General features: G+C 42.7%; 1 protein-coding gene and 1 long non-coding RNA gene across 4 annotated transcripts in view; one reads left to right on the top strand and one right to left on the bottom strand.

The window, feature by feature from the left end:
- Window positions 1–6,391, bottom strand: part of CDK14 (cyclin dependent kinase 14) — a 677,451-nt gene extending 671,060 nt beyond the window's left edge. For all 3 annotated transcript variants that reach the window (XM_015095181.4, XM_042248369.2, XM_027968434.3), the window contains exons 1-2: window positions 5,994–6,391; window positions 402–433 (exon numbers count right to left, since the gene is read on the bottom strand). In XM_015095181.4, the coding sequence (XP_014950667.1) occupies window positions 402–433; window positions 5,994–6,084 (123 nt within the window). In that variant the 5' untranslated portion in view covers window positions 6,085–6,391. The remainder of the gene's footprint in view (window positions 1–401; window positions 434–5,993) is intronic.
- Window positions 6,392–6,824: 433 nt separating this feature from the next.
- Window positions 6,825–12,394, top strand: LOC106991117 (uncharacterized). Its single transcript, XR_006059587.2, has 4 exons — window positions 6,825–9,186; window positions 9,345–9,519; window positions 10,538–10,652; window positions 11,147–12,394. It is a non-coding gene; the product is annotated as an uncharacterized LOC106991117 (long non-coding RNA).
- Window positions 12,395–19,596: the final 7,202 nt, after the last annotated feature.

The following is a 19,596-nucleotide window of genomic DNA, read 5'->3' as shown; positions in this document are numbered from 1 at the left end:
CAATCTGTGGCGTCAACATCACATCCCGCCCTCATTGGGAGCAGTGGGACCCGACCTGCCAACAGCTCCAGACTTGCCCTGAGCACACACATCACACTGGGCTTCACCAGCACCACCATCAGCAGCGAAGCAACGAAACAACAAAACAAGGCTTGCAGGAGTCTTGTGTTCGCTTATCAATTTCAAAAGACACATTTCTGTTGACTGATAACAAAATTCAATCTGAACAGTTATTTAAAATTGGAAAATACAATGTAACTAAATAAAAAGATGCCATCGCTTGTTTGTTTTTCTAAGGCATTTTTTTTGATTGTTTGCTTCTAAGTGCAAAGTTGACACCTCCTGAGTTTACCTGGCAGTAATCAAACACTTCTAACATTAGATAAAGAAATTTAACCTACCTCTTCAAAGGTGGTGTCCTCTTTCTTCAAGGCTATAAAATAAAAGGGGAAAGGAAACAATTATTGTGAAACATCTCAAAGAGGCCAAGTGTCTAAGTTCTAGGAAATAAAAAAAAAGTAGTATGGTGTTTCCATTTCAGAAAGTAAAATTGTACCCCAATCTGAATAACAATGTTATGATACAAATATGAAAACTGCAAATGATGGAATTGAACAGCACGCATCTTTGTGAAGCACTTTCATAAATATGTAAATGAAACTACACTCCCAACTATGGAAAAGTAGGCATAGCTTTCCTCTAGTCTCCTTTAGCAGAAAAAAGTTTTAATCAAAGTATAAAGGATTCAAAAAGGAATCTTAAAGAAACTTCCCCTTAAACTTCTGTTTACTCGTCTACCATTATGCAGGGGGTGGCTGGACCTCCCAAACCAATTGTCAGGAAGTCACCGACTCTGCACAGGGCCCCGAATGAGATTCTCATACTGACAGAAGTTTAAGTTTGGTGATGAAAGATAAGATGTGCAAAATAAGCACTGCAGAAACATAATTCAAACATTCTCAACATCACTTTTCTAACAGGGTATCACCAAAGGAAACAATACATTTGGGGTGTTTCATAGGAACAAGCAAATACTTGAAATTTACTTGAAATATTTATACCCTCAGAACAGGCATTTAATTACTCAGAAGAGAAAGAGAAGTATTTCATGTTTAGCTGACAAACACCTAGGTCCTTAAATGCTACAATTATTTAGAATGTTTGAGATTAAAAAGAATGCACAAAGGAGAAAATTTAACGGAAATCATGAGTTGGAGAAACGTTTCAGATGTACACAACTGTGCATAGGGGCTTACTGGTCTATACTCTAAAGTTCGATTCAGGCTGAATAGAGTAGAAACTAGAAAATCTTTAACACCCAGACTGGACTATTTCCTTCTTGCCACCTAAGTCTTACCAATTCCTCCAACCTTCTGGATAAAGGGCTGGGATCTATAGGTAGAAAGAAAAGGAGGAAAGAGAAGGAAGAATTGCAGGTGTATTTTCTAATATATAAAGAGAAGGAAGCCAGATAATCTCCCATATACACTATTCTCAAACCCAGGACACCACAGGGGAGCATATTTTAAGACCAAGAAGTCTACCCCTTCATCGAACACTTCATTACTAAATTGACACCTTGCACTGTTTCTTTTAAACACCGAATCCCTTCCCTGAAGAGCAATTAGTGGCAACAAAAAAGCCCAATTAAAGTTGTCTTTGCCAAATATTTATCAGGTCACTGATGAAACTCTGACCTAAACAAGCATACAACATCTCGTTATTGATTACATTCCCTGATTGTCATTAATTATTCATGTAAATACAAACTCACAACTGTCTTCAGGGATATCATGGAATAACAAGCATATTACATTTTTCTGGGTTAACAAAGGGGTATAGATCAAGCCATCTAACAAAATCAGATATTCTACTCAGTCCTCTGCTCAGACCCTGCTCCCTCCAGAAGTCTTTCCATGATCTCACTAAGACTAAAATGGTATCCCTCCTATGTTCTGCAACAGCGAATGATTCTTCCTGGTAGAATTTGTCAATGCTCATTCACTGGCCTGTCTTCTCTTACAGTCTTTGAGGGATAGGAATCAGTATCAATGGTCACTGACTCTGAACACCAGCACAATATCCAGCACACAGAAGGTACTCAATAATTATTTGTGAAATTAATGAGCTGTACTTCAAGGGCAAAAGAATAGCATCTCACCCTTTGAGATACATTAAGTTTTGGCATATGAAAACCAGGTACTATTGTCTCTTATGAAAGAATCCAGGTACTACTGTCTCTTATGAAGAATCATAGATATAAATTCCATATCACAGTTTTCAAAGTAAAGTCTTTTGAAACTGCATGGGGAAGGGGAGGATATGGTGCAAAAGTTCAATTCTTCATGTGAACCTTTAACCTTACATTTCTCTTTTTGACAGAATGGATTTATCAAGTGACAGCTGGACTCTAAAATTACACTCTTACAGAACAAGGTAACAAACCCCCAATTTCAACATAACCACAGCCTCTTCCTTTCTTTCAGTTATCTCATAAACTTCATCTTTTAAAGAAATGATATACATAGGGTTCATCTCAAATATCACAGAGTATAAACTTCCTTTCTCAGGGAGATAATCCGAGTAAGTGGGAAGAAATGCATTCAAACGAATATGAAGAAACATCAGTTCAACCTTAACCTCACATTAGGTATTACAGAAAGCCTTTCTCCTTCTAAGCAGTCATCTGAAAATAAAAGAAACAAGGAAAGAAAAGAGGAAATGGATTTTAATATTTAAACAATCAAGTTCCCATTTGTCTCTATTTATGCTAAACTAATTTTTTTTAAGTGAGACAACTATAGTAATTCCTAACTAACACTATTTAGCAAAAACCCATAAACATTCACTACTGAAATCAATGGATGACTTTGAAATTCAATTACACCCATCTTACAAAAGAACCGTAGCTGCGTCACTCCCCGGCAAATGTCATAAATTAGAGTGTTATGGCTTGAAAGCCAGTGTGTTTTATTAGACCTTTTATAATTGAGTAATCTCAGATCAGCTGTATTTGAAGTGGGTAGTGACAAAGTTGGCTGGTCTTGCATGTGCAAGTAAATTAAACATTAGCAATGTCACTGATATATAGTTAGAGCTATTATTATTAATCTTTTATAATAATGGATGATTAATCCATAATTAATGAAAATCACAGACTTTCAAAAACTGTCCTCATTTTCTGTAGATGATTACTAATTTCTCATGGCTAAACAATGATACTATATATTTTACCATATAACAAACTATACTTTTGAATCATACTAAAAAGCAAAATAAAGTCAGTATGTTTATTTCAAAACCCATAGTAGATTGGTTAAAGGGCATGAGCATACTGAGACGTTGAATTACTCAGCGGGAATAAATCATTCACTCTTTGATCTCCTCAAGAAGTACCAAAGAACAAAGGAAGAAGATAGAGGAGATAAACTGAGAAATCAGAAGGAACAGTCACAGCCTCCAGGATCAGTCTTCACCCTGGGACAGATATTCACTGGATAGCTTATGTATTTTATCTAATCCAATCTTCATAACGGCCTTAAGAAAGCTGACAGATGAGGACTCTGGGATTTAGGGAAATTCTGCTAGTTGGCCAAGGCACACAGCAGGCAACAGAAATGGGATTCGAACCCAGATCAGCATAACTCCCAAACCCATCCATTTTTCAGGGTAACTCAGCCCTCAGGTCAACGGCCACTTCTTTTCTCTTGCTTTCCACCGGAAGATCCATATGTCAGGATGGTGTAATCACTGACATAACACATTAGGAACATCTATGGAGTCTTCAATCCCATACAACACAGGACATCTTATGCTTTACTTAACTAAGTGCCAATAACAAAGTGACTCGAAAAGCAAGCTCAGAGATGAAGGACCTGTCCAAGGTTACTCCACTACAACTGATGATACGGGAAGCCCCAATCCACCTGACGCACAGCCCCTACCTTTAATCTATACTCTAGGTAATCCCACAGTGACGCTTCAACTCGACAGCCTCCTGTACCTTAAAAATCCTTAAATAACGGGATCGATTTCACTGCTTTTTGATTCTGCAAATAAAACTTTAAAAAATATGTAGATAACAAAGACGTCTCTTCTGTAACGCTACTTCTAATGACTGTCTTGAGCTTGGTGTACTATCAGAGTCACTCTTTATCTCCTTTCACAGTATTCCAGAATGAGATTTGCTATTCAGAATCGTGACCCTCCACCAATACAATAATCAGGTATGTTCAAAGCACTGTACTGCTTCTGAAAAGGAGCAGGTGAAAATCTACCAGAACTTAGAAAACATTTTCACAAGAGTTGGAATCAAAAGGAGCCCCACATCACTAAATCTCTGTAAGCTATAAAATCCAATTAACAACAACATCACATTTGCCAGCATTGTAGTTAATCCAAATTTTACTGATTGTCGATCAAAACCTTGAAATTATTTAAACATAAGGAATTTTTATATTAATGTCCTTGGCTTCTTACTGAGACTCAATTGCAATGAATTATTTAACACAAAACTGGAGGGGTTCCAACAGAGTCATTAGCATTAGTAAATATACACTTGTGCCTTTTAGAACAGGGCTTAATGGGCTCCAGAATCTGCCTCTGTGATAGTTTGGGTAGGGGGCTCAAACATCCTTCTTAATAATGCACAGCGACTCAACACCTTGCTCTCTCACACTTTTCTTGGCTTCAAACTTCATTTGAATGCAAGGGCTCTTCATAGGCATCCCTAACTCATAAAACTGCAAATACCCAATACACAAAATAAATAAACCAGGGCTAAATATTGGTTTCATACCATAACTTTATGGTCATCTTGGGAAAGTCTATGTATACCATACGAAATTTTTTAAGTTAGAAGACAACAAAGAAATCTAGATTTAAAACATGTTTTGACTTGAGGGAAGTTTGCCTATTTCACGATGCACTTATACCACTAGTTTTAAATGAATGGATGGAAGGACAAGGACAATACTCAGATGCATGAAGCACCTTATGTTTAATTTCCATTAACACCTTCATTAACATGATGACATGTTAAACACGTGAAACAAAGGCTAGAGGGACTCAAAAGGCTTCTTAGGGACTCTGAGGTATTATTTTTAGTACTTGTACCATTTTCCTGCTGAAAACAGTTGCCTGTGTAAATGAAAGTTCAGATGTTAGAAAAGGTAGCCGCCGATGTAAGGTTAAAGGGGGGTTTTATGGCCAACCCTAGAAATCGAAGCAACCCATTCCACGTGACACCGTTGTCAGCCTGTTATAGTCTGTGACACGGATTTATTCTTAAATGTCCCAAATATTTCTCGGTCGGCTATCTGTCGGTCAATTGGCCGGCTGATTTAAAGACAATAGCCCTGGAGCTCCAGTATATGGAAGAAGTTTGGGAGACTCACTCCTAAAATGTTCAGACAGGTTCACAGCGCGCTTTTCTCTGCAGCAATGGAAAGATTCAGAGAACTCGGGACTCAACAACCAAATCTCGCTTTCGAGGACCCGAAGTACCGAACAAAAGATCCCAAGGTATCTGTCCCACTTCTCTTCAGGCTGGATGTTAAACAATACCACGGCACAAACTCAACATTTCACCAATTCCCAAAGTTAAATTATTGACTAATACCAATACCAAGGCCTGAGAGCAAAAAAAAAAAAAAAAAAAAGAGTGACCCAGGCGGCCGCGCAGCTGGGAGCGCAGCCGGGGACCGAGCGTGCCCTCGCCTGTCCCCCGCGGGCGCGAAGGCAGGAGCGCTAGCGGCGAGGAGAGGGAACCCAAGTCTCAGGCTTAAAATCATGCAGAAGCGAACCCTCCGATCATGAGGGGAAGAGGCGTCCCTCCTTTTTGCCGTCGCCCTCCCCCAGGTCCCGGGCACTGCTGCCCCCACCCTTCGCGCGCAGCGCACCCACGCCAGTCCCGGGTGGCCCCTGAGCCGCTAGTGCCAGGAGCGCGGGGCCGAGGGCGCCGGGCCGGGTGCCCGGGGCAGCACGCCACTTACCAATGCGGCTGAAACTATCCGACAAAGTTCTCCGCAACTTCTTCATCTTGCCGATCTTCTCGGCCGGCTGCGGCTCAATGAGGTCGCACATCTGGGCGACACGGGGCTCGGGCAACTTCCCCAAACTGGTCCAGAGCGGAGCGCAGACAACGGCGAGGGCGCGCGGCGCGGCGAAGGCGGCGCCTCCTCCGCCTCCTGCACCTCCTCCTCGGACCCGGAGGCGAAGCGCAGGGCCGGGGAGGCGGGCGAGGAGCAGCAGGCTCGGCTCGGGCCTGGGCCGCGGCTGCACGGGCGGGGGCGTTCTACGTGGTGCCGGGGGCGGCCGCGGTCGCCGCCGCCGCCGAGGTGGCCCCGCGCCGCGCCGCCGCCGCCCAGCTCATTTTCCCTCCTTTGTAACCGAGAGAAGCGCGGCCGGCGGCCGGCGGTGGGGGCGGCGCGGGCGGAGGCGGGCCGGGGGCGGGCCGGGGGCGAGGTGCGGGCGCCCGGGCTGGGGGCGGGCGCCGAGCGCGCGGGGCGCGGGCGGGGAGAAGTTCTCAGCGCCGAGTTTCGGGCGCTCGGGAGGGAAAGCCGCGGCGCGGACCCGCCAGCCGCCCCGCCCTCAAGCCCCTCCCGCCGCCGCCGCCGCCTCGGCCCCGCCTTCCCCCTGGCGCAGGCCCCCGGGGCGCGGGACCCCGGCGCGACCTCGGCCCCCGGCCCGGAGCCCGCGTTCCCTGCCGCCCTCCGCGGCCCGCCCGCGCCCCCGCGCGCCTCCCCCGGCGGCCGGCCGGGCCCGCGCGGCCCAGGACCCCGGCCGGCGGAGGAACGCGATCGGGCGAGGCTGGGAACCCGGGCTCGCGCTGTGGGGAGGCCCCGAAAGGAAAGGGGGTGAGGCTGGATCGTTTATCCCAGCGGGTTTGTCCCTGCCGCGATCGCCTGCAGAGGGGGGGTAGAGGTGGGGTTGGCTGAGATCGCTTCCTCTTGGTCCGAGGAGTGGAAGAGCCTCGGGGATGCACCCAGGTTTGACGGTGACTTTTTATTTTTCTTCAGTTTTGACAAGGAAACTGTGAAGCGAAAGAACTAAACAGGAAGGTGGGCCCCTTTTTTTTAGGAGAGTCAAGTGCAAAAGCAGAAGCTTCAAGTGTTAAACTCCCCAGGCAGGGCAGGGCTGGTGGTCTGTTCCCTTCATCCCCCGTCACGCTGAGTGACAGACGGTAATGTAGACGCGGCTGATTTCTGATATGAATACCCAGTTCTATAGTAAGTAGCAGGCAGAAGGCCTCAGTCTACTTACCATTTTTAGAATATGGTTCCAAATTGAAAGGCTTAGAGGCAAAAAAAAAAAAAAAATTCAGACCTCCACTTCCCCAATCTCAAAACAAGAATTTTAAAAGAGGAGTTCGGGCTTTATAAAACCTACAGTTCAGTCAGCAGACACACATCATCTTCATCCTGAAGCTAGGCTCCAAAAGTCTGTTTCCCAAGGGAGAGAGAAGGAAGATGGGGGAAAGGCCTGACTGTTGATTTCGGGCCAGCAAACTCCTTATGAATAGAAATGTAGTAATCTTGAGTCATCTGGCTATGAAAGTAATGAGTTTGTGAGCATGTGACAATGCTATTTGGTTTAAAGGAAGTTTTAGGGAGTTTATGTTTTATTAATAGATTTTTATCTGAAAACAAAAACTAGCCCCCTGCCTTCCTTAAATTGTGAGGAGGAACACTTCGATTTGTTCTGCTCTGCACTGGGCACATTATAGGGTCTTGATAAATGGCGACTGATAAAAGACAGGAAATCAACCCAAGTGGGGAGCAGAGGAGGGTGGGGAATTCCTTGAGAAAGTTAAACTGATGAGTTAAAATGGATGTTGGGTCCTGGTGCCTCTAACTAGACGTTACTGACAGCACCAAGTGTGGCCTCAGACAGGAGAAGGTTTGACTTTTGCCACTATGTCAGGTCAGTTGGGGAGAAAGGTAGCAGCAGGTTTGAATGAAAAGTCTAAAGCCACCAATCAAAATAGGGATGGGTTGTACCTGTCAGTCAACAGCGATGAAGTAGTCATTAACTGAATGGACTCTGACAACTGTGCCCCTGTGGCTAGCCTATTAATCCTATTATTCACTCTGACAATGTTGTGTGTGTGTGTGTGTGTGAATGCTTATATATATATATGTATATACATGTATATAATTCATATTCTCTGTTTTACCTTCCCAGTATTTAGTATCATTGACTTTTTAAAAGATCAGCTTCTACTTGAATAAATTATGGTGTATGTAGTCTATGGTATAGTAGGTAAACATTTTAAAAAATGAAATAGATCGATATGTGTGGATGTATAAATATGTCTTGGGTTAGTGAAAAAAATTATATGTACCATTAACCCATTTTCATAGTTATAAGAAAAAATAAACATATAGGTTTCTAAATGCTTAGAAAATTTCAGAAGAGGAACAAAAAGCTGAGTGTGTATACTCAGGATAGAGAGAATGTTTTCTTTGCACTTTGTACCCTTAAATATAATTTAAATGCTTTACCCCCAAAAATGCATTAATTTTATAATAATAGAAATAATAATTTAAAACATAAACATAATATTTACTACATTTTTATGTATCCCACTCCGAAAAAATTTCACCTAACTGTGATGCTATATCTTGCAGGAGAAACAGTTGTTAGTAGTGGACCATGTAAAGCCTGGCAAGTATGAAAAATCAGCTTCCCAATATATCTGCTTCTTTCATTGGTTATAATTAAAATGGCTAATTTCGAAGAAATTGTGATATTAAAAAGGAAATTTTAACTGGATGCTTTTAAGATATGTACACTTAAGTTATAGGATTCAACTTTTTTGACTGTGCTGCCCAGCTTTCAGAATCTTAGTTCCCAGACCAGGACTAGCACTGTGCCGTCTGCATTGAAAAACCCCGAGTCCTGACCACTGGACCACCAGGCATTCCCAGACTCAACTCTTGATATGGTTACCTGTTCCATATTTGCCTTCATTTTAGAATAAGTTCCCCAAGGACTAGGGCCTTGGGTGTTGTTGTTGTTTAGTCACTAAGTGATATCCAACTTTTTTGTGACCCCATGGACTGTAGGGCCCTCGATATGAAAGGTATAATACCTGTTTCATAGTGGATGTGAATTAAATATTTGTCATGGCTCAGACAGTAGGAAGTCTGCCTGCAGTGCTGGAGACCAAGGTTCAATCCCTGGGTAAGGAAGACCCCTGGAGGAGGACATGGCAGCCCACTCCAGTATTCTTGCCTGGGAAATCCCATGGACAGAGGAGCCTGGGGGTCTACAGTCCATGGGGTCGCCAAGAGTCAGACACAATTGAGCAACTAATACTTTCTTTTACTTTTCACTTTCAGATGAATTCAGAATGTATTGCTGCCACTGAGAAGTTACGTGTTGTCCTCAGAAACAAAGATGACTCTCCAGCATCTGTATGGCATATGTATTTTCAGAGGGAGAATGGATCTGTGCCAGTTCTCTGTTTGAACTTCTGGTTAAGAAGGTTATAGTTTTGGCTGGCCTGAATTAAAGGTGTAGTGTCTGCCTATAAACAGATAAGCTTACTGAGGGGCTGAACCCAGCATGGGTGGAACTGAATCAAACTCATCAGTTAAAGCATGTATGTGTATTGACTTGCTCAGTTGCGTCTGACTCTTTGTGACCCTGTGGACTATAGCCCACCAGGCTCCTATGTCCATGGGATTCTCCAGGCAAGAATACTGGAGTGGGTTGCCATGCCCTCCTCCAGGGGATCTTCCCGACCCAGGGATCAAAGGGTATTAGTTAGGCCTCCAGTAATTCCAGCAGGTGGCTGGAGACCCAGGACTCATGGGTTCTCATCCCTACTCTATCCCCAGATGCTGTGTGGCCTTAGACAAGTGACTTGCCCACTTCGTTATCTATGAAATGATGATTTTCAACTAGCTGACCCCTAGGGTCATCCATAGCTGCAAAATTCTGATTCTAAGTTGAATGGTGACACTTCTCCTCTCTCAGCTTATACACTGGGATACATTAATGAAGAGTAATTAATACACGAGTAAGATAAAGATCCACTAATAAAACTGTTGTGAAATTTAACTAAGATACACTAGTCATGTTATACTTAAATTATGCTCTTATTATGAATGGATCTTGCTCCTATAAGAAAAATAGTAGGCTCATATGCTGGCAGTTAATTTTAAGGGAATGAATCTTAATCCAAATGAGATGAAACATAGAGGATTTGATTAGAATCTTAAGTCCCAGCAGAAGCAGATTTACTGATCTGATACAGTATCAGAAGATGGTATCAGAGAAAAGAAATCCATGAAACAAGGATGTGGGGACTAGAGTTGGAAACTGAAGTTAAAGTGAAAATCTGTGTTTATTAATGTAAATATTTAGAATTTAACTATGGTTGATAGCTAATGATTACGGCATATAGTTGAGCGTAGTTATTAAAGTGGTGGAAATTTACCTAATTAAATATCCTCTTAGAACTCTAAACAGTTACCCTAGTTAATTATTTTTAGGATCAAATATTATACTTTTTTTCCCACACATCCAGGAACGGAAGTAGCACAAGTTTAGGTGACCTATACCAAGTTCCCAGTGAGTCATCAGTGAAACTGGCACATGGAATTCAGAGCTCTCCTCACTGACTTTTATGTTCCAGCTGTTGGGTAATGTCCAATCTTACGGGTTCCTTTTTGTTTTTGTTGTTGTTTTGACAAAGAGAACATTAAAATTAAAAAAGCGAGAACCTCCCTGGCGGTCTAACCATTAAGACTCTGCACTTCCGCGGCCAGGGGTGCAGGTTTGATCCCGGGTCAGGGACTAGGATCCCACACACCTGCTGTGTGGCATGGTCAAAAATAGATAAATGATAAATCTTTTAAAACAATTTATTAAATTAAAATTTTACAAAAAGGGAGGGAAATGGAAGGTCGCAGAAACCAGTGTTTCTCACACTCAGGTAAATGGAGGCTCTCCTGCCTCCTTCTCTCCTGTTCTACCACCCATTCATTACCATTACGTCACTCATAATGCAAGTCCTATTCACTTTCACAGAAATCACTCAGTGCTGACACAAACCTCTCAGTTTGTTCAGGAATAAAACCTATATTTGTCTGATTATTTTGCGGATAATCCTAATTTTTTTCATCTTCTATTTCAGGAGACCAAGGGATGTAAGTCAGATGACCTACTTGCAAATGACTGCAGAAAGAACAAAGAAGTTGCAGGCCCATTCAAATGGTGTCAAGGATGAATTAGCTCAGAATAGTTCTGAAGAAAAGAAAACTATCAAGGTCAAAGTGTGCACTGAAATATTGATAAATTCTCCTCTCTTATTAAATCATTAAAGATCCAGTAAACGACCCAGGGATCAAACTGGGGGTCTCCTGCACTGCAGGCAGATTCTTAACCATCTGAGCTACCAGGGAAGCCCACGCCTGCCAGGCTCCTCTATCTATGGAATTCTCCAAGCAAGAATACTGGTGGGTAGTCATTCCCTTCTCCAGGGGATCTTCCCAACCCAGGGATCAAAGCCGGGTCTCCTGCATTGCAGGCAGATTCTCTACCAGCTGAGCCGCGAGGGAAGACCCCTATTAAAACATGCGTAAGAATGGGCTCTCATTCCTGTTTTTCACTGTTGTATTATTTGTACAATAGAATCTTGTATGAGAAACTGTCATTTCTAACTCACGACTCCCTCAGTTATCCCTTTGGTGTTGCTTGTGTGCGTGGTACAGACGTGTCGTCACTAGAGGGTCTTGTTTATGGTTGTCATCCGTTTCAGTGCGTCATGTTGCACCCATCAGAATGGAACTTCAGAGGCCAGTACTGTAACTGAGCTCTGGACATGGATGCAAAAGCAGTCAGAAGTTAATACTTCCAGGGAACCCAAACCCTGTGCCTTTTGGTCAGTCTAGACAAGTCCTGTGAAGAGGAATTACATTTAGAAATGTAGCTTTTTTACCAAAACCATCCTAGTCTTTAAAAAAAAAAAAAAAAAGGTTTTAAAAAAATTCTAATCATTCTTCCCAAGGCCCTTGACAGTTCATCTACGTTCACATGCCTGCTCTAATCAAATGCTTACAAGCCAGAAAAACTATCCATAGGATAACTGTATTGATGGTGTCATTGGGCGTATCATATTTCCTAGCTAAAATGGCTTACTATACATAATTGTGAAATGACTAGAATACCTTATGGCTTTATACTGGGCTATAAACTGATGATCTAATCTGATTTTAACCCATACTACTCCAAGGACATTATCATTGTCACTGTGTAACATAAAGGAAATGGGTCTAGAGATGCCAAGAGACTGTCTCCCAGAGCATTACACAGGTTCCAGTTTTAGACTGAGACACACTTTGGTTACCAAAATCTCTTCTTTCATAAAGCATTCTTCTAACAACTTGTGTGGTGTCTTCTTTTTCTTTTGGTATATTTTGGATATAAATATGGTTGTCCTTATTGTATAGAAAGGAACTATTCTAAAGCAGAGAGAGAGCAAGGAGCTAGCCAAACTCGAACAGGCTAATGGATGGATCCAAACTCCTAAACTCTAGTGCTGTGTTTTGCCTTTTCCTACCTTGTGGTAAGAAATTAGAAGTATGATGTTAAAAGATAGGGCGTCCCTGGTAGCTCAGACAGTAAAGACTCTGCCTGCATTGTAGGAAATTCAGGTTCAATCCCTGAGTGGGAAAGATCCCCTGGAGAAGGGAATGGCTACCCACTCAGTATTCTTGCCTGGAGAATCCCATAGACAGAGGAACCTGGCAGGCTACAGTCCATGGGGTCTCAGAGTCGAGATATACACTTGACTTTGAAAAATAGTGTTCTAATTAGTGTTTATAAATGAACTGAACATTCTAAAAGTATCACTTGTTGAGCCATTGTAGCACGTGTTAGTAATGGATTAATGCAGTTTTGCTCATAACTAATAGTTAATCCAATACTTCGTGTCCTGTGAAAGTCAATCATATCAAAACTAGTTGGTGTCTTGGTTCAGGCTGGTATAACAAAATGCAACATACTGGTTGCAACAAAATTAAAACAACAAAAATTAATTTCCCACACTTCCAGAGGCTGCAAGTCCAAGGTGCCAGCATGGCTGAGTTCTGCTGAGAACCCTCTTCTGGGTTGAAGACCGTCAACTTCTCACTGTGTCCTCATACAGCAAAAGGCATGAGGAAGCTCTTTGGGACCTCTTTGTAAGGACACTAATCCTATATGTGACAGCTTCACTCTCATACCCAAATCATCTCTCTAAGACCCTGCAAATACTGTCACACTGGGAGTCAGTTTTCAAAGCATGAGTTTTGGGTGGCTGGGGCACACAAATATTCAGTCTATAGCACTCGGGTAGCATTTTCAAAGGCAGGGATAGGAGGGGGAATGGGGCACAAAGAGATTGAAAAACCCTCCAAGATGATTCTGCACAACCTGCAGCAAGTGAGAATCACTGATTTAGTCTTTAAATAGCAACATGATGGTAGTTATTTGATGAAAGTTAAATATACCTAGAGGACAACGCAGAAATACCGGTGAAGCATAAAAGGCAATAAGCTTGGAGACATAAATCCTAGATGTATCTCAAGCAATAAGAAACAGAACAGGATTAGGAGTCAGGAGAACTAATTCTCAGTTCTAGAACCTTCTCTCATGACTTGTATAATATTACTAATCCTTTGCTTCCTCACTTGTAAATCAGAGACAGACAGTCCAAGAGAAGTCCAAGATCTTGGAGTTTCAGCCTCTAGAACTGTAGGAAATTAATTTTTGTTGTTTTTAAGTCACCTAGTCTATTGGATTTTGTTATACCAGAGATAGACAATTATCCTGGTACTGCCTATCTACAAATTTAAGGGACTGTTATCTCCTTTCCCAAATCTAGTCTGTTTTGACTTCTTCTAACCAAGGAATAGGCCAATATAGTTGAATTGAAAAGATTGAAAGAATGGATTTCCAGTACTAACTCTGTTCTCTTATCACAAGCAAGTCCTTTTACTTGTCTTCATTGGTCCATTCATCAGATACAAACTGAGCACCTACTATGTCCTAGGTCCTGTGCTAAGAGGTGGATATCCTGCAGTGAAAGCAGCAGAGCGTGGTCACAAGCCCTGCCTCCACAGAGCTTAACAGACTAGTGAGGGAAAATAAAAGGTGGCCCATTTTACGGGAGGGGAAGGAGACTTCCCTGGTGACCCAGTGGTTAAGACCCTGCACTTCCACTGCTGGGAGTGCAGGTTTGAACCCTGTTTGGAGAACTAAGATCCCACATGAGGACTGAATGCTACGGATATTCCAGCAGGGAGATTTCACCCTAAGCTGAGGGTCAGTGATGTCCACTCTGAGCAATCACACCTAAACTGAAACATAGAAGACCCACGGAGGCATTTGAGGGACAAGCAGGAGCTCCTGGAAGAGGGATCAGCACTTGTGGGGACCAGAGGCCATAAGAGGAGACTGTAGTGCACTCACGAAATTGAAAGGTGGCCCACGTAGAGAATGGACATGAGATAAGGCTAGTGAATTTCAGAAGGGCCAAAAGGGCAGGCACTTCAATAATCCTACAGTAAAGACCATGTACACTCTAAGTCCTACTAGAATGTCAGAGAGCACTCAGGGGACTCTCTGTTCCTCCTGTAAACCCACAAAAATGATAATGAATGCATTTCTTTAAGAGTGTAAGTCCACCAGCATATAGATACTGAAAGGAAAAATAGCATCAAAAATATTTGGATATTGGAAAAATAATGGTTGAGTAGTGACTGACTTGTGAGTTCCAAAAGCTGATTCCTAAGCCAGCAGTTGGCCAGACTGGGAGGCAACCTACTGAAAGTTTATAACTGACTGTCAAGATGCAGGGAGGAGAATGCAGCACAAGAAGATGGTCACGCCTGGGTCCCAGGGACAGCCACCAAGTGTGGGTTCTTGGATTCACACAGGAAAGAAGTCAAGAGTGAGCCAGATAAAGAGAAAGAAGGTTTATTCAGGAAGGAAGCACACTCCATAGACAGAAAGTGAAAGAAGGTGAAAGTGTTAGTCAGTCGTGTCCAACTCTTTGCAACCCCATAGACTATAGCCCACCAGGCTCCTCTGTCCATGGGAATTCTCCAGCAAGAATATTGGAATGAGTTGCCATTCCCTTCTCCAGGGTATCTTCCCAACCCAGGGATCAAACCTGGGTCTCCAGCATTACAGGCAGATTCTTAACCACTCCATAGACAGATTGTGGACCATCTCAGAAGGCAAAAGAGGCTCAAAGGTATAGGGTTGTCAGTTTTTATGGATTGGGTAATACATAGGCTAATGAGGGAGAGGAGCTTCAAAGGCTAACAGAGTTCTGCCAAGAGAATGCACTGGTCATAGCAAACACCCTCTTCCAACAACAAAAGAGAAGACTCTACACATGGACATCACCAGATGGTCAACACTGAAATCAGATTGATTATATTCTTTGCAAACCCCTAACAATTATACAGTGGAAGTGAGAAATAGATTTAAGGGACTAGACCTGACAGACAGAGTGCCTGATGAACTATGGACGGAGGTTCATGACATTGTACAGGAGACAGGAAGCAAGACCATCCCCAAGAAAAAGAAATACAAAAGAGCAAAATAGCTGTCTAGGGAGGCCTTACAAATAGCTGTGAAAAGAAGAGAAGCAAAAATCAAAGGAGAAAAGGAAAGATATACCCATTTGAAAGCAGAGTTCCAAAGAATAGCAAGAAGAGATAAGAAAGCCTTCCTCAGTGATCAGTGCAAAGAAATAGAGGAAAACAACAGAATGGGAAAGACTAGAGATCTCTTCAAGAAAATTAAAGATACCAAGAGAACATTTCATGCAAAGATGGGCTCGATAAAGGACAGAAATGGTATGGACCTAACAGAAACAGATGATCTTAAGAAGAGGTGGCAAGAATACACAGATGACTGTACAAAAAAGATCTTCATGATCCGGATAATCACGATGGTGTGATCACTCACTTAGAACCAGATATCCTAGAATGTGAAGTCAAGTGGGCCTTAGAAAGCATCACTACGAACAAAGCTAGTGGAGATGATGGAATTCCAGTTGACATATTTCAAATCCTAAAAGATGATGCTGTGAAAGTGCTGCACTCAATATGCCAGCAAATTTGGAAAACAGCAGTGGCCACAGGACTGGAAAAGGTCAGTTTTCATTCCAATCCCAAAGAAAGGCAATGCCAAAGAATGCTCAAACTACCGCACAATTGCACTCATCTCACACGCTAGTAAAGTAATGCTCAAAATTCTCCAAGCCAGGCCTCAACAATGCATGAACCATGAACTTCCAGATGTTCAAGCTGGCTTTAGAAAAGGCAGAGGAACCAGAGATCAAATTGCCAACATCTGCTGGATCATTGAAAAAGCAAAAGAGTTCCAGTAAAACATCTACTTCTGCTTTATTGACTATGCCAAAGCCTTTGACTGTGCAGATCACCACAAACTGTGGAAAATTCTGAAAGAGACGGGAATACCAGACTACCTGACCTGCCTCTTGAGAAATCTGTATGCAGGTCAGGAAGCAACAGTTAGAACTGGACAAGAAACAACAGACTGGTTCCAAATAGGAAAAGGAGTACATCAAGGCTGTATATTGTCACCCTGCTTATTTAACTTATATGCAGAGTAGATCATGAGAAACGCTGGGCTGGAAGAAACACAAGCTGGAATAAAGATTGCCAGGAGAAATATCAATAACCTTAGATATTCAGATGACACCACCCTGATGGCAGAAAGTGAAGAAGAACTAAAGAGCCTCTTGATGAAAGTGAGGCTAATGTTGAAGCTGAAACTCCAATACATTGGCCACCTGATGCGAAGAGCGGACTCATTGGAAAAGACCCTGATGCTGGGAAAGACTGAAGGCAGGAGGAAAAGGATGAGATGGTTGGATGACATTATGGACTCAATGGACATGAGTTTGAGTAAACTCCGGGAGTTGGTGATGGACAGGGAGGCCTGGGGTGCTGCAGTCCATGGGGTCACAAAGAGATAGACAGGACTGAGCAACTGAACTTAACTGATTGAGTGAGAGGAGTATTCCAGCTATTTTGGAAAAGAGGTGGGGATTTCCAGGAATTGAGCCACCACCCACTTTCTGACCTTCTGAGGTCATTCCTGGAACCATCGAGGTATCTGGGATGTATTACAATGAGCATTTGCTGAGGTTGAGGTCAGGTGGAAGTTGATTCTGACCTCTTGGACCTTGTTGGTTCAAATCAGTTTATGTCCTGTCCTTGGGCTGTGTCATTCTTTCAAAGGTTGTGCCCTGCCCCCTTCCTGTCTCAAAACACCTAGCCTTCTTTCCTCACTTTCTTTCCATACTTCTGCCCAATAGATAGCTCTCCAGTGGAACCCACAGTTAACAAGTCAACTGTGTAAACTGAACTGGCCCCAGACTTTCTAGTGCCTGTCTTCTAGATATGGGTGGACAGCCAAGGATCTCTAGACAGTTGATGGCATATTCGAATAAGAAAGACAGTGTCCAAAACTAACAGAAAAGAAACAAAGAAGAAATAAGGAAGATGCAGGAGGGGAAAAAAACCCTATTATTAATAACTTTAAATATTCAAAGATACTGACACATTATGACACTGCGGCCATTGAATAAGAGCTAGATGGTATTAATAATTTTAAAAGGAGCAGTCAGAGGATAAAGATGAACTCTTGGCTATTAAAAGCATCATAGTATAAAAGAAAATTTCTAGTGAAAGTTTAAAGTATAAAATTGAGGAAATCCCTCAGAAAGTACAACAGAAAGAAAGAGAAGAGGAGATAAAAGATGAAAAAGGTACAGACTAGTCCAAGAAATGCAATATCTGAATAAAAGGAGCTCCAGAAAGAGAAAACAGACAAAATGGAGGGGCTGAAACTATCAAAGAACCAATCCAAGAAAATTTCTTAGAAGGAACGGACATGACTTTCCAAATTGAAAGAGCCTACTGAGCTTCCAAGACGGATGGATGAAAATAAACCCACCCTGAGACACATTCATCATGAAACTGAACACCCTGTAGACACACAGAATATTCTAAAAACTTTCAGGAAAGAAAGATTTTAAAAAGAGTCAGGTTATGAGAATGGCTTTGGAATTCTCAGCAGCCACACTGAATGCTAGAAACTAGTAGACGGAAATGACTTCTAATGTAGAGTTCCCCAGGCAAATTAGTAACTAACTGAGAGGGCAGAATATGTATTTTTCTGATGTGAAAGAGCAAAAACACTACTTGATAGGTCCATTTTTCAGGAAGCTATGAGATACCTTATTCAACTAAAATACGAAAAGAGAAGATGGAATCCAGGGAAAGGAATTCTGATACACGAGAAAGTCCGGGTGATAGTGAAGAGAAAATCTAAGACCTCAGCTCTGAAGGAAGCCTAAAGATCAACCAGTCTGCTGGGCTGGAGCAGGACAGAGGCCACGGAGAGAGAGCACCAAGAAAAGGACCTGAGTAGAAAGAGTGGAATGTAAAGGACGCTGAAGGAAATAGTTAAACAGGGGGCGGGGCAATTTGGGAATGCATTAATGATAAGCATACAGAAAAAATGGAGTAGGAAATGGCAGCCCACTCCAGTCCTCTTGCCTGGAAAATCCCATGGATAGAGCCTGGTGGGCTACAGTCCATGGGGCTAGACAAAACTAAGCAACTGAGCATAGATTAAAAAGTACATAGTTCAGTCTGCCCAAAGGTGAGCTCTCCCCTTAGGAATTATCTGGACGTCCAGACACACTTGACACAAGGCATGCACCCACGAATACAATAAAGAATACTAAACTGGGGTTCCCAGCAGGAAAAGAGCTCACACAGAGGCTTGATGAGGAAATGACAAAGGTTGAAGGGTGGTTTGGGAGCTTTTATTGTGGTTAAAGGGTGGAGCTGGCATGGTGGGGGATTTTCTCAAACATGAGCGAAAGTCTGCCCTATTTGAAATTCCCTTTGACTCTTAGGGGGCTTCCCTGGTGGCTTAGATGGTGAAGAATCCCCCTGCAATGCAGGAGACCTGGGTTCTATCCCTGGGTCGGGAAGAGCCCCTGGAGAAGGGCATGGCAACCCACTCCAGTATTCTTGCCTGGAGAATTCCATGGACAGAGGAGTCTAGAGGGCTACAGTCCCTAGTGTTGCAAAGAGCCAGACATGACTAAAATGACTTAACTGTAAAGACCTACACAGGTCTTCCCATCTTGGTTGCCCAGATGTGGGGAAGATAGGGAAGAGGGGTGGGGACTGAAAGCTGCAAAGAGTCAAACACCAAAAATGGAGTCAAGGACTTCCCTGGTGGTCCAGTGGCTGAGACTCCGCGCTCTCAGTGCAGGGGGCTCAGGTTCGACCCCTGGTCAGAGAACTAGATCTCACACACTGCAGCCAAGAGTCTGCATGCTGCAACTAAAGATCCTGCACAGACAAATACATAAGTAAAAATAAATATTTTTTACACTAATTTAAAAATGGAATCAAACCTCTTCATTACAAAAATCAAGTTATGGGGCAGGGGAGTTATTAACTAAAACAACAAAAAAAGTTAGTACAGGAAGAGAAAAATATTTGTAGCTTAGCATTCTTTGCTATTTTAAAACAACTTCAG

Source organism: Ovis aries, chromosome 4 (genome assembly GCF_016772045.2).
Source record: "Ovis aries strain OAR_USU_Benz2616 breed Rambouillet chromosome 4, ARS-UI_Ramb_v3.0, whole genome shotgun sequence".
Classification (NCBI taxonomy): domain Eukaryota; kingdom Metazoa; phylum Chordata; class Mammalia; order Artiodactyla; family Bovidae; genus Ovis; species Ovis aries.
Note: the sequence above shows the minus strand (reverse complement) of the source record. Positions and strands in the feature narration are given on the sequence as shown.